At 40.3% G+C, this 15,344-nt stretch overlaps 1 protein-coding gene across 4 annotated transcripts in view; it reads right to left on the bottom strand.

The window, feature by feature from the left end:
- Nucleotides 1-423: 423 nt before the first annotated feature.
- USH1C (USH1 protein network component harmonin) overlaps nucleotides 424-15,344 on the bottom strand; it is a 108,292-nt gene continuing 93,371 nt past the window's right edge. For all 4 annotated transcript variants that reach the window (XM_024110622.3, XM_042858803.2, XM_065592105.1 and 1 more), the window contains exons 16-21: nucleotides 14,904-14,945; nucleotides 14,560-14,613; nucleotides 12,000-12,099; nucleotides 8,728-8,837; nucleotides 7,945-8,000; nucleotides 424-2,283 (exon numbers count right to left, since the gene is read on the bottom strand). In XM_024110622.3, the coding sequence (XP_023966390.2) occupies nucleotides 2,271-2,283; nucleotides 7,945-8,000; nucleotides 8,728-8,837; nucleotides 12,000-12,099; nucleotides 14,560-14,613; nucleotides 14,904-14,945 (375 nt within the window). In that variant the 3' untranslated portion in view covers nucleotides 424-2,270. The remainder of the gene's footprint in view (nucleotides 2,284-7,944; nucleotides 8,001-8,727; nucleotides 8,838-11,999; nucleotides 12,100-14,559; nucleotides 14,614-14,903; nucleotides 14,946-15,344) is intronic.

The raw sequence follows: 15,344 nt of genomic DNA, 5'->3' as shown, positions 1-15,344 counted from the left end.
TCAACTTCCTCTTGGCACTGGCTAAACAGGCCATCTATAAAACCAGGGAGAGGAGGTTGGCCGATGGAGGTGCCTGTGACTGCGGGGCCTGTTTCCGATCCTCTGTCCGTTCACGTATCCGGGCAGAGTTCCTCTGGGCGGCATCCACTGGCTCCCTTGAAGCCTTTGAGGAGCAGTGGGCGCTGTCCGGGGTTCTCTGCTCGGTGTCCCCGTCTGGTTCTCTTCTTTTGACCCTTTGACCACACTCCTGTCCCTGTTTTAACATTAGTTGTCCCCCGTAATTATTTGAGTTCCAGGCCCTGTGGATCCTCCCCTTAGGCTGGAGGGGGATCCTTTAGCAGTGGGCGGGCTTACGCCCGCCCACTTCCCGGAACCCAATAGGTACATACCCCCAACACATGTGCACAAAAAAAGAAACAGGAGTTTTTGTGTTTGGCACAAACAATTTTATTCTTGTGCTATTTATTTGTAAGAGAGTGATTTTAAAAGTTTAACATGTATCCTACCCAGATACATAAACTGGTTTATTAATAGATTACTGCATGTGAAACCAAAGAGATCAGCTCACACTTAAAGATATCAGTGCACATAGTGGTACGCCATTATGATTCAACCTGGAATTAATACGTTGTTATTTTGTCATGTTATACATTTAGGGCCCAATCCCATATGCCTTGAGCAGATAAAATTCCAAGTGTGTATGAACTATGGGCTTCAGCTCTTAGTAAATTAGAAAGGAAAAACCTAAAGACAACATGAAATGCAATATACAGATAAGAATATATGTAATGTCTTTGTTAGTTGTCTTTTGAAATCTGATGTAATGGAATACTGTATTTCGATGATATAGGGTCTGATTCTGTAAGAGAGCTAAACCAATTTACCCTGCCAAGGATCAGGCCCTCTGTGTTATTAACATCTACTGGGTGTTTGAATAGGACAAGATTTTGCACTTATTTAAGAAAGTATTTGAATGAGAAATAAAATCTGTTAGTTTCAGCTTGATTTTCTAGTTGTTAAAATGTCTGTGAAATTAAAAACTGCTTAGATCTCTGTGCAGCTTGTTATTTAGGGTAATCTAAGGAAGGCAAGATGAACTTTTACTGCAAAAAACGTTCAATGGCTTTAAAAGAGATTCAGAACAAGTTCTAAAAAGTACAATTTTATCAGACAATTTCTTTTAAAATCAGATTAGTTACTATAATGTAAAGGATATTCGTTAACTGTAAGACATTGAGTCAGTGATAATATGAGGTTATATTTTGGGTGTGATCCTGCACCCTTAACATTAATAGTCTCATTGGGTACTAATCACATGAGTAAGGGTATCCTTAACTTGGTCTCTTCACCCATTGATACCTGAGGGCCTGATTTGCTACCAATACTCAGGCTGAGTGGTACCTCACTCTGAACAAGTGCATTGACCTCAATGGGAATCCTTGCTGCCTAAGGTATTATGCAATGGATGAAACTCACCTCTGTACAGAGAATCAGCATGAATCCTTTGCACCATTTAAGCTCCCCCCAAGCATTCAAAATCAGTCTAGGTCAGTGGTGGGCAACCTGCGGCCCACATGCGGCTCGTCAGGGTAATCCACTGGCGGGCTGCCAGTTTGTTTACATTTGCACGGCCGCCTGCAGCTCCCAGTGGCCGTTGTTTGCCCATCACTGGTCTAGGTCTTCTGCACAGCGGTGAATTTCACTCAGTGTGTGTAAGGGAGCAGAATTGGGCTCTGATTGATTTACAAGGATAATCTCTATTAATGTTAATGGGAGTTACAAACACTGACCCCTCAGACCTCAGTAGAAAAATACAATATATAGGGTACAAATGCCAGACACCCCCCCTCTCACTGCTTGTGAGAAAGTATATGATGTTCAACCTCCCATTTGTGCATACTGATGCACATTTCTAGGCAAATTGCAAGTGCACTTTTGGAGGCTGGTTTTCAAAATTTGGCCCCTAAACCTTATAGAAAAATAGATTTTATAGAATAAACTATTTTGCATTGGCAACATTTCTCAGGAATTATCTTTCTCCTATAACCACATGTTGCCTTGGATCTATGGGAAGATCATTAAATTACATAAGTTGCCCAAAGAGTCTAAATATGAGGTTTCTCTCTAGTCCAGTTGAATTCTCAGTACAATCTAAAATCATATTTCGCTCATATAAAAGTAGATTTTGCAAGGCTATTGATTTGATATTTATGAATCAGCAGCTTTCTTCAGGACACAGACTTAGTTTCTTCAACTTTACCTTCTTTACTTTAAAAAAATGTCCTGCAATAGAAAAGAAACAATTAGCTAGAATGCATCTTTAGGACTTTGTGATAAGCACCATATAAAATAATGAAATCACAACTGGCTGATTTTGGTTTGCATTTTATCTAACCACGGAGAGAACGATCACAAAATCTTCATGCAGACGTACATGAGAAGTCTTACCTTAGTCCTTTTAGTGGCCTGTGATCATGTTTAGAGAAACCATGAATGAAAAGTATACAGAAAGTTGGCACTATAAACTGGGTTTGAGAAGCAGTTAAGGATAATTCTTGGGACAATCATTGAATGACAGCTGAGTAATAGAAACAGGCCCGCAATAAAAAGGCAAAGGGACATGAATAATTATTGCCAGGCACACCAAGGTATAATATGAATAGTAACTAGAGCTGTCAAGCCATTAAAAAAATTAATTGATCATGATTAATCACACTGTTAAACAATAATAGAATACCATATATTTAAATATTTTTGGATGTTTCCTACATTTTCAAATATATTGATTTCAATTATAACACAGAATACAAAGTGTACAATGCTCACAAATATTTGCACTGTAAAAAACAAAAGAAATAGTGTTTTTCCATTCGCCTAATACAAATACTGTAGTGCCATCTCTTTATTATGAAAGTTGAACTTACAAATGTAGAATTATGTACAAAAATAACTGCATTCAAAAATAAAACAATATAAAACTTTAGAGCCTACAAGTCCACTCAGTCCTACTTCTTGTTCAGCCAATCGCTCAGACAAACAAGTTTACATTTGCAGGCGATAATGCTACCTGCTTCTTGTTTACAATGTCACCTGAAACTGACAACAGGAGTTTGCATGGCACTGTTGTAGCTGGCGTCACAAGATATTTACATGCCAGTTGCGCTTAAGATTCATATGTTCCTTCAAGCTTCAACCACCATTCCCGAGGACGTGCGTCCATGCTGATAACGGGTTCTGCTTGATAACAGTCCAAAGCAGTGCGGACCAATGCACGTTCATTTTCATCATCTGAGTCAGATGCCACCAGCAGAAAGTTGGTTTTCTTTTTTAGTGGTTCGAGTTCTGTAGTTTCCACATCAGAGTGTTGCTCTTTTAAGACATCTGAAAGGATGTCCACACCTCATCCCTCTCAGATTTTGGAAGGCACTTCAGATTCTTAAACCTTGGGTCGAGTGCTGTATCTCTCCTTAGAAATCTCATATTGGTACCTTCTTTGCGTTTTGTCAAATCTGCAGTGAAAGTGTTCTTAAAATGAACAACATGTACTGAATCATCATTTGAGACTGCTATAACATGAAATATATGGCAGAATGCAGGTAAAATAGAGACATATAATTCTTCCCTAAGGAGTTTAGTCACAAATTTAATTAAGGCATTTTTTTTTAATGAGCGTCATCAGCATGGAAGCATGTACTCTGGAATGGTGGCCAAAGCATGAAGGGGCATACGAATGTTTAGCATATCTGGCACATAAATGCCTTGCAATGCCGGCTACAGAAGTCCCATGCAAATGCCTGTACTCACTTTCTGATGACATTGTAAATTAGAAGAGGGCAGCATTATCTCCTGTAAATGTAAACAAACTTGTTTGTCTTAGTGATTGGCTGAACGAGAAGTAGGACTGAGTGGACTTGTAGGCTCTAAAGTTCTGCATTATTGTCTTTTTAAGTGCAGTTATTTAACAAACAAACAAACAATAATCTACATTTGTAAGTTACATTTTCCCAATAAAGAGATTGCACTACAGTACTTGTATGAGATGAATTGAAAAATACTGTTTATTTTGTTTGCCATTTTTACAGTGCAAATATTTGTAATAAAAAATAACAATATAAAGTGAGCTTTGTATACTGTGTTGTAATTGAAATCAATATATTTGAAAATGTAGAAAAACATCCAAAAATATTTAATACATTTCAATTGGTATTCTATTGTTTAAAAGTGCAATTAAAACTCTGATTAATCGCGATTAATTTGTTTTAATCACGTGAGTTAACTGCGATTAATCGACAGCCCTAATAGTACTAATAGTACTAATAGAACTCTTGTTCTTTGGACTTATGGGAGTAGTAATTTTTAACTGCCTAAATAACTATACATTCCTAAAATAAGAAGATATTATTCATGTAATTGTTTTCACAACTGCCTAGGTAACAGTAGGCTCTCCCATGTCTGTGTGGGTGAGGCGCCAATCCTGTGAGCAGCTGTGCCCCTTCTGAGGAGACCACTGGGGAATGAGAGCACTCAGAACTGACAGGATCAAGCTAGATGTGCGTGTGCATACGTGCAAGTGTTTGTTTTGTGGTGGAAAGAATGATAACTATTCCAAAGACCAAGAGAGAAAAAAAAATCAGCAGAGGCACCATGATACACGAACAACAATCAAATGTGCATGGGATCACACTGATGCCAAACAAATATCAGCTCCAGTTTACTGTAACAGAACCCTGGAGGGTCTGATTGTACAACAGGCATTTAACTAGGGTGACCGATATATTAGATAGAAAAATAGTTTCCTTCAGCAGGAAGCATGATGTCTGTTTGCTGAGGGAACTTGTTTGCTGCCATCAATACACATAGAATGCAACTCTTTGTTTAGGTAAGGTAGAATTTTTCTGATGGAAATAACCGTAGCTCCATCAAATCCCACTATACCTGCCTCTGGCAAATGAACCCGCTTTTAACAGGCTTACTTAGATACTTTATTTTATGGGATGCTAGATAAGCCATTATCTCTGTTATTACTATTAGTCAGTTAAATGGACTGTCACACTCATAATCTCAGATAAAAACTAAATCTGCATAGGGCTAGAGTGTATCTTTAGGAACAGCCCTGAGCCAGGGTAACTAGGTCCCTCCAGACCAGGCAGTGAACTCTGCTAGTGACTCAGTTTCCCCTTAGATTCAGTCAGTCACTGACTCCTGGGTCTCTGTAGTGACCTCGGCCCAGACCCTCAAAAGGTATTTAGATGCCTAACTCCCACTGAATATTAGGCCACACAGAGATTATCTTCAATCTCCATCCTGTCCTCAGTGTTTAGTGGTCCTATTTCTTTCCAGGTTTTCTTTTTACTTATATGGCTAAAGAACCTTTTACTACTGATTTTAATTTTCTTTGCATGGTTCTTTGTTCTGTTGGGCTTTCAGCTGTTCTCCTTTTATCCCTACACTTCTTGATCTGTTTTCCCATAAAACACGCACATACTCATAAATGCTGATAATTATGCAAATCTTGAAGTTATGCACTTAAACACTGTTGGTTTTCAATATACATTAAGGATCTGATTTTTATGGCTGCAAAGCACCTACAGCTCCCACTGACTTCAGCTGGAGTTGGGATGCTCAGCACATCTGAAAGTTTGGCCCTCTAAATGTGCTGATCGTGTTGATCTGACAAAATGCATGTCAGGCAAGAACAGTGAAAACTGCCAGTCACCCACCCAGGGCCAAATCTACAGCTGGCGTAAACCAGTGTAGCTCCATTGAAGTCAATGGAACCATGCTGATCTACATCAGATGAGAATCTGGTCAATGTATAGGCCAAATTCTGCTCCCAGATATTCATGAGCATCTCCAAGTCAGTGGTGCTGTACAATTTGTCTTATCTTGTGCAAACTAGTAATGTGTAACAATTCACATGTGTAAACAACATGTAACTTTTTGTCCTACACCTCTATTGTAAAACATTTCAAAAAAATGTACTACTAATTTTTGGAAGATAGTACAGTGATTGGTGCTCCACAAGTGCCTAAAACAGATACATGTAACCAGACACGTTTTGCTTAGCATATCAAAAAGGAGCTAAAGCAATATAAATTTTTTGTTACTTTGACAAGTTAATTCTAATCCCCTCCCAGCGAAAGGCCCAAATGTGTGTGCTACTGTCTCTTACTATATCTCTGTACAGTGTGGCCCTGATCCTTGTTATTGCCTTTAATTGCTACCGTAATATAAATTATAATAATAATTATTTTAATTCAATTATGATCACTAATACAATTTATTAAAAAACAGTTTAAATTTTATAGCTCTAAACTGTAAGTCCCTGTGCTCTAGCAAAATCAGACAAGGCAAAAGCGCAAAGGACACACCAATACACCATGCGAGATCCCGGTAAGAAGACAGGCTGAGGCATGCAATGCACAGGTATGCACATGCTTTGGAAAATAATGCATCCTCACAATGAAACAGTATGTATCAACCCAGATCTGGCTATTCACCACTGCAGTGGCTACAGCTGCAGGAGATACCCTTGTCTGTACACAGCTGCACTGCCTTCAAAACCCTTTCTGTTTGTGTTGGGACTGATTGTTGATGAGGGGAAAGTAGGGCTAAATGTACAGGATATGAAAACACACAATAATGATGAAAGTTATTTCCGTGCTTGCTGGTATGTGTATAGGTATTAAACATTTTTACTACAGTTTCTGGGTCAGATCCAGAAACCAGCTGGTGTAAAGCAGTGTAGCTCCACTTAAGTCAGTGCAACTACTGTGATTTACACCATCTGAGGATCTGGATCCCTGTAGGCAATGGGAAATCAGGCTTAATAACTTCCCATTACCAGTGTATTTGGCATAGGTACGTCTGCAAATATGTCTCCCTGGGGCAAGTTAGAAAACAAGGCTCTGTTTTTGAAAATATCTGTCTGAAATAAAACAACTGGTATCAATATTATGTGCCCATTTGGTTTTAACTCACCTAGTCCTTTGCTTAACTGAATATACTAATTAGTTTTGCATTATCTCATTGCTTTAGATATTTGTAATATTCACTAAGGTACTTGGGAGCCTAAGGGAATGTCTACACTTTGAACTGTATCAAATGCTTTACTGAAGTCCACGTAGATTAGATCTCTTGCATTTCCTTTATCTAAAAAAAATCAGTTCTCTTCTCAAAGAAAGAGATCAGGTTGATCTGGCATGATCTACCTTTTGTAAAACCATGTTGTATTTTATCCCAGTTACCATTTACCTCTACGCCTTTAATTACTCTCTCTTTCAAAATTTGTTCTAAGCCCTGGCATACAATGGAGGTCAAATTCCAGCTCAAGGAGAGAGACCCACGCTAGCTCTGATTGAGTTAGTGTATTAAAAATAGAGCACAGCCAAAGCAGTGGGAGGGGCTAACCACCCTGAGTACGTACCCGTCCAAGGTGTTAGGCATGTATTTGGGGCAGCTAGTCTTTCCTGCCACTTACGCTGCTCTGGCTACACTCTGTTTTGAGTGCACTAGCTCAATTAGCGCTAGCACACTATGTTTCCTCAAGGTGGCATTTATACCTTCCAGCTCAAAACGCAGACATACCCCCCCTTAGTCTCAGTGAATGCCTCAGTTGCTTTTGAAAATGGGATTGAGGTGCCTAAGTCACTAAGGCACTTCTGAAAATTTCCCCCAAGTGACTAATTTATTTAATTAGCCAAATATAGTAGTTGCAGTCCAATAAGAAATATAATTAAATCTTCAGGTTTGAAGAAGGAAGTTTATAGTATATGAGAACATCTATGAGGAAGACAATTAATGGCCATTAATTACAGTGATTACAGTAACAGTTAAAATAAACAAACATTCCTTAGTAAGATTATCTGTATGTTAAAAGGCAAACTAGCCAGTCTGTTGTTACTAGCTGTTTAACTGCTGAGGAAACAGAATGTATACACTTACATTTCATCATCATATTCCTTTGGAGGAGACACTGCAATGACTAAATCAATCCAATCCTGTAAAAATAATGTATTATTGTTAGGAGAGACTTAAGCAGCCAGGTAATTCTCTCTTGCGTTACTTGACCCTTTGAAAGTGGAACTTTCACAGAGAGCTTCAACCAGATCAGGATTAAACATAAAAGGGACAAACTCTGCCCTCGGACACATCCAAGCAACCTCATAGGTGGAAAGTCGATGAGTCAGAGATCTATTGAGAGGTTACTCCACACAGCAGGAGGTGAAGAGGAAAGGCTACTGTAACAACATGGCAACGTCATGGGAAGAGTCATGGAGGAATCCATTGCTAGGAGGGAAAAGGGCAACAGGAAAAAAATCTATTTGATACTGGCTGAAGTTAGTCTCAAAAGCCTAAGGAGCGTTTTAACAACAAGCTGGTTAATTTTGAATTACATCCCAAAATCAACAAATATTTTCTCCACTGCTGTGTATCAAACTCTTAGGATGACCATTTATACCCTGCACTGGGCCCTTTTAACATTTGATATCATTCTTGTTTAGAAGATTCTCACTGTAGCCAAAACACTAGTTTTTTGTGCATCCATTGTGAAGGATTCGATAAAACTGTGATGCTGTGATAAAGTCCTTGACAATTCCCAATTCATCTTCAATGTTAACATCTTGGAAAGACTTACCAGGAACTGCCCAGAGCCGAATACATTTAAACCAAACAACTCGCGTGGCTGCTGTGTACTTCTCAGGGGGAAAACACCCATTCACTTACCCCACCCACATTCCAGGCTTTGACTAAAGTTGTCTGGGCTTCTGTCAGCGTCACATCAACTAAAATCTTGCCATTCACAGCCATTATTTCATCCCCTTTCACGATGCCTCCTGGTGAAGCAAAGACAGAGCAAAAATACCATACCAGTAACATCATTTCTGTCAGACTTCTCTCTCAGATGCCTCTTCTTCACACACATTCAACAAACATCCCTATGTAAATTAGCCTGAAACCTTTCCTAGATGTACACTGCAGTAGTGCAGAGAAGGTGGCTTATTGTAAATGAAAATAAGTGGAAGCTTTAGGTGCTGGGACAGTGAGTATAACATTCTTATGTTGGTTGTGGCCAATAAGGGCTAATCAGTCTCTGGTTATAGATTCATAGATTCTAGGACTGGAAGGGACCTCGAGAGGTCATCGAGTCCAGTCCCCTGCCCGCATGGCAGGACCAAATACCATCTAGACCATCCCTGATAGACATTTATCTAACCTACTCTTAAATATCTCAAGAGATGGAGATTCCACAACCTCCCTAGGCAATTTATTCCAGTGTTTAACCACCCTGACAGTTAGGAACTTTTTCCTAATGTCCAACCTAGACCTCCCTTGCTGCAGTTTAAACCCATTGCTTCTGGTTCTATCCTTAGAGGCTAAGGTGAACAAGTTTTCTCCCTCCTCCTTATGACACCCTTTTAAATACCTGAAAACTGCTATCATGTCCCCTCTCAGTCTTCTCTTTTCCAAACTAAACAAACCCAATTCTTTCAACCTTCCTTCATAGGTCATGTTCTCAAGACCTTTAATCATTCTTGTTGCTCTTCTCTGGACCCTTTCCAATTTCTCCACATCTTTTTTAAAATGCGGTGCCCAGAACTGGACACAATACTCCAGCTGAGGCCTAACCAGAGCAGAGTAGAGCGGAAGAATGACTTCTTGTGTCTTGCTCACAACACACCTGTTAATACATCCCAGAATCATGTTTTTTTTGCAACAGCATCACACTGTTGACTCATATTTAGCTTGTGGTCCACTATAACCCCTAGATCCCTTTCTGCCGTACTCCTTCTTAGACAGTCTTTTCCCATTCTGTATGTGTGAAATTGATTTTTCCTTCCTAAGTGGAGCACTTTGCATTTGTCTTTGTTAAACTTCATCTTGTTTAACTCAGACCATTTCTCCAATTTGTCCAGATCATTTTGAATTATGACCCTGTCCTCCAAAGCAGTTGCAATCCCTCCCAGTTTGGTATCATCCGCAAACTTAATAAGCGTACTTTCTATGCCAATATCTAAGTCGTTGATGAAGATATTGAACAGCGCCGGTCCCCAAACAGACCCCTGCGGTACCCCACTCGTTATGCCTTTCCAGCAGGATTGGGAACCATTAATAACAACTCTCTGAGTATGGTTATCCAGCCAGTTATGCACCCACCTTATAGTAGCCCCATCTAAATTGTATTTGCCTAGTTTATCGATAAGAATATCATGCGAGACTGTATCAAATGCCTTACTAAAGTCTAGGTATACCACATCCACAGCTTCACCCTTATCCACAAGGCTCGTTATCCTATCAAAGAAAGCTATCAGATTGGTTTGACATGATTTGTTCTTCACAAATCCATGCTGGCTGTTCCCTATCACCTTACCACCTTCCAAGTGTTTGCAGATGATTTCCTTAATTACTTGCTCCATTATCTTCCCTGGCACAGAAGTTAAACTAACTGGTCTGTAGTTTCCTGGGTTGTTTTTATTTCCCTTTTTATAGATGGGCACTATATTTGCCCTTTTCCAGTCTTCTGGAATCTCTCCTGTCTCCCATGATTTTCCAAAGATAATAGCTAGAGGCTCAGATACCTCCTCTATTAGCTCCTTGAGTATTCTAGGATGCATTTCATCAGGCCCTGGTGACTTGCAGGCATCTAACTTTTCTAAGCGATTTTTAACTTTTTCTTTTTTTATTTATTATTATTTATTATTTATTTATTATTATTATTATTATTATTTATTATGAACACACTATGGTAATATTAAGGGGGAAAGTTTCAAAGGCACAGATGGCAGATAGGTCCTTAACTATGGAGATGGGTTCCTAGCCACCACAGTGGCTTTGAAACTTGCTGACAGTGAACTCTCTTAAACAGGGCAGTCAAAGGTATTATAGGTACTTAGCTAAATTTTTCCCTCATTTACACCCAGATTCTCATGCCTCAGGATTGTTTTGCAGGATCAGGGCCATCCTTAGGAACTAGAGAGTGAATTACATATGGAATAGAAGACTAAGAGCTTATCTACACTACTGCTTAACTCGCTGTAACTTATGTAGCTCAGGGGTGTGAACCCCCTACCCAAACGACGTAAGTTACATTGACATAAAGTGGTGTCTACATTGCGCTATGTCGGTGGAAGACGCTCTCCCACCAACATCGCTTCCGCCTCTCACTGAGGTGGAGTAATTACATCGATGGGAGAGCGCTCTCCCATCGACGTAGCGTGTCTTCCCCAAATGCGCTACATCAGTGCCGCTGCAGCACGATAGTGAAGACAAGCCCTAAGTGTTATCTCTGAACTGCCCTGATCTCTGAACCTCACAAGAATAAAAAAAAAAAAAAAAATTGTAAATTTAATTTCCCACCCAAGGAGCTCTCCCAGCAGTGATCTGCCACTGCCATACACCCAGCCCACCATATTGTAGCTAAGGCACAGGACTGGAGATCTGGGTTAAATGTTTGGCTTTGCCACAGACTTCCTGTGTAATGCTGGGTAAGTCACAATTGTTCTGTGCTTCAGTCCCTGTTCTCTAAAATGGGGATGATAATATTTTTCTGTTAGCCTTTGTCTGTCTTGTAGGCCCTTTGCACGCAGAACTCACATTAACATCATTCTTGAAATAATCATCTGGGGCCAGACTCTGCCACCCTTGATTTTAATGGGGATGACTTACACTGCAAGGGTGACAGAACTGGGCTGTTAATAATGAAGTAGCTCTCCATCTTCCTCCTCTTCCCAATTACTGGCCTTCGGCTGCTACTGCTAAAATGACAGCAGCTGTGGCTTTTTCTTTATACTTAGTGGAAACCTGCCAGAAAATCTGGCCAATTCCAATTATTTTTTACTGTAAGCACCAGCCCCCAAATGAAGGGCCTAGTTCTGAAGCGGCTCTGAACATGAAATTCTTGGGGACTTAATCTGCCTCAGATATTTCACTGGTGCCTATAGGCATCAGCCAGTCATGAAGAAAGCGTAAACTTAGGAGGCTTTCCCCAGGGTACTCACCATGTTTGTCTGCAGAACCACCCTCATAGATAGCAGACACTACTATTTTTCCAATTGGGGAATCAATGCCTCCCTCTACTGCAAGATCTAATGGTCCTTCCTATTAAAGAAAACGTTTTAGTTCAGAATACGCTACAGACAGACACCACAATCAGTAGGGGCCTGATCCTTCCACCCTTACAGTGAATAGGACTATACACATAATAGTTGCAAGATCAGGTCCTTGGTGTATTCTGTGGTAGTATCAGTGGTCAAGGTTTTAATAAGTGTTCAGTGATTTTGAGTGTCTCATTCTTCAAGTGGGCATTTCGAGACACATAGGAAAGGCCTGATTTTCAGCATCTTTGGAAACACAGGCCTCTTTAAGGTGTCTGAAGTTGGGCACCCAAAATCACTAATCCCTTTTGATAATCTTGGTCAGCATCAAACTAGTTCATATAAGATAATGGACATAATTCTTCCATGTTATTCCAATCAAAGAGGTCCAAGCATGACCACTGTTATGCTGAAATGGTGAAATAACAGCAATAAAACAAAACAATGTCACATTATTGAAATAAAAATGTATGATTCATTACAATTTCAACATGCTTTTAACAAAAGAAGAAAATCAGGAAAAAAATAGTTTGTTTCTTTAAAAAGAAGAACAGGAGTACTTGTGGCACCTTAGAGACTAACAAATGTATTAGAGCATAAGCTTTCGTGGACTACAGCCCACTTCTTCGGATGCATATCCGAAGCATAAGTGGGCTGTAGTCCACGAAAGCTTATGCTCTAATACATTTGTTAGTCTCTAAGGTGCCACAAGTACTCCTGTTCTTCTTTTTGCGGATACAGACTAACACGGCTGTTACTCTGAAATTTGTTTCTTTAGAGAGTTTGAACTGTGCAAGTTACCCAGATTGACTTAAAAATCTAGTTACAACTAAATAATCAACAAATTCAGATTTATTTTTGTTAGCATTAAATACTGTGGTGACTTTTTACATGAAGACCCATTTTTGAAGTGGGAAGAAGAAGTGGCTGTGAGAAGGAGATGCAAACCTGCAGTGATTCATAGATTTTATAGTACGCCAACCCCACTGCTATCTAAGGGCATGTCTACACTACACAATTAATTCGACTTAGGTCGAGCGACAGCCATGCAATAATTAAAGTGGCTGTTCATGTCCATACTCTACTCCTTCTCTCGGCGGTGCACGTCACCAGGAGCACTTGCACTGACTGACATGGGGCATTGTCGGGCACTGACAGCTGAAGCCCCGCCATCAAAGGCAGCATCGACCTAACTACATCGACCTAAGCGCTATGTCTCTCGTGGAGTTATTAGGTTGGCGTAGCAGGTGAGTTAAATTGGTGGGAGGAACATTGTACTGTAGACACTTAGAGAGTCAGGTCGACATAAGCTTCCTTACGTCGACCTAATTCTAGTGTAGACCGGGCCTAAGATCCTATAATTACATTGTCTAGATATCACCATTAATGTCTACGGAATAAAAGTTAAGGAAACGAATGTTTTCCCTGATTAGCAATTCTTCTGGTGTGAACCGTAAAGTGGGGGCACAGGAATGGGAGTGTGGCTTGAGGAATTTGAGTTTTCAACCTCTTTATGGCCCTAATTCAGCAAAGAACATCCTTCAGCATGTACCTAACTATAAGCACAAGAGTAGTTCCAAGTCAATGGAACTACTCATGCTTAAAATTAGGCACACACTTAAGCAACTTACCAAACTGGGGTCCATGCTTTTGGTTAGCTCAGAAATAAAAGTTTCAGAGGCTTCTAAGTCACTTAGATGCGTAAGTCCCATTTTCAAAACTCACTCACTTTTGAAAATGTTCTCCCTAGTGTTAGCATGAGGGAGCTGGAATCAGTACTGACTGCTTTCTAACTTGTCATTTGTACATACTGTCCTGTTCGTGTATCACACAACTTTGGTTTTAGCATTTTTTACATAGGTACATGTCTCCAATAGTAAGTGTACTGCTTTGTGACCACATTAAGGTTTGCTCTTTCCACTCAAGTCCTCTCATTTCACCATCTGGGTGCACAAAGATGGGCTAGGGAAACATACCAGTTCTGCGTCAAAAATGACACATGGCTAGCATCTGGATTAGTCACAGGGCTTGACTCTGCAAGGGGTGAGCAGCAACTATGTGTTGAGTACACTCAGAACTGGGCAGAATTGGGCCCTCAATAAAGACGGAGGAGTTAGGCTTGTAGGGGTCCCCCGACGTGTGTGTGGGCTTTGTTCTGTATACCCCTATGAGTCCTAGGGGTTTGGGAGAAACATGAGAACATAATGCTATTGAGGAAGTGATGGGGAGTGGGGAGGGCTAACAGGGAGCAGATGCAGGAGGAGGTTGCAGGGGAAGCACTAGTGTTTCCCTCCCTTCACCACCCAAATCTCCTGCCATTTGTCAGAGGGGAGTCCCAATGCTGCGATGTACAGGAGATTCATCAAGGGTAGACAGTAACAATATAATCATGTGCCCCAGGTACTCTGAAAAATCAAGAGCCCACCCGACCCACAAAATGTCTCAACCCAATTACAGGGGTTACCTTTTTAATACGTAACAGCCGCACATCTTTTCCCATGATCTGATCTGCTGAAAACTATCAAAAGACACATCAGTTAGTCATTTCCACCTTTACAAAGCAGCTGCATGAAATCATTCAGATGAAGCATGTAGTTTACAAGGGAAGGTGTGCACCTCTTCTAAATCAGAGCTATGGGAAGAACAGAACGCTAGTCCGCTGAGGACAATCTGCTTCCTTAGCAGAACTACCTCTGGTCTCAAAGGGAGCTCTACAGGCACATCACAAATCCAGGATAGTATGTAACCCTATGTTTCCCCACATCATTTAATCTTAACCTCTGTGGCATAATTAAATCTTCTCCTTACCATTGTATAGGGGTCAAAATCTTCCACATACTTCTGGAAGCCCTGAAAATAAATAAATGTTTAATTATATGCAGATCACACACACAAAATCCCACCAAAATTACTAGTGAGAAAACTACTCTAAACTACAAAAGATGGTTAGAACATAACATGGAGAAAGACATGCAGGTAGCTGATATTCCTCCTGACAAAGATATTTTAAAACCTTATTATAGGATGTTAGAGAGACCAGGAGGGTGAGGTAATATTTTTTTGCACACACAGTTGTTACTGGGGAATTTCATGCACTGGGTGAGGTACACCACATGTTGTGATAGGCATGTGTAGGACCATGGATCTTGAAAGGTGTGTTGTGGGGGGTGTTGATCATTGTAGCAGTGGAGATATGTCTGCAGATTTTGCATCTGTTGTTCTTGCAGGTCTTGTGCCACTTTGAGTTGG

The sequence above is a fragment of the Chrysemys picta genome, chromosome 4 (assembly GCF_011386835.1).
Source record: "Chrysemys picta bellii isolate R12L10 chromosome 4, ASM1138683v2, whole genome shotgun sequence".
NCBI lineage: Eukaryota > Metazoa > Chordata > Testudines > Emydidae > Chrysemys > Chrysemys picta.
The sequence above is the reverse complement of the archived record's forward strand: the minus strand, read 5'-3'. Positions and strand labels throughout refer to the sequence as shown.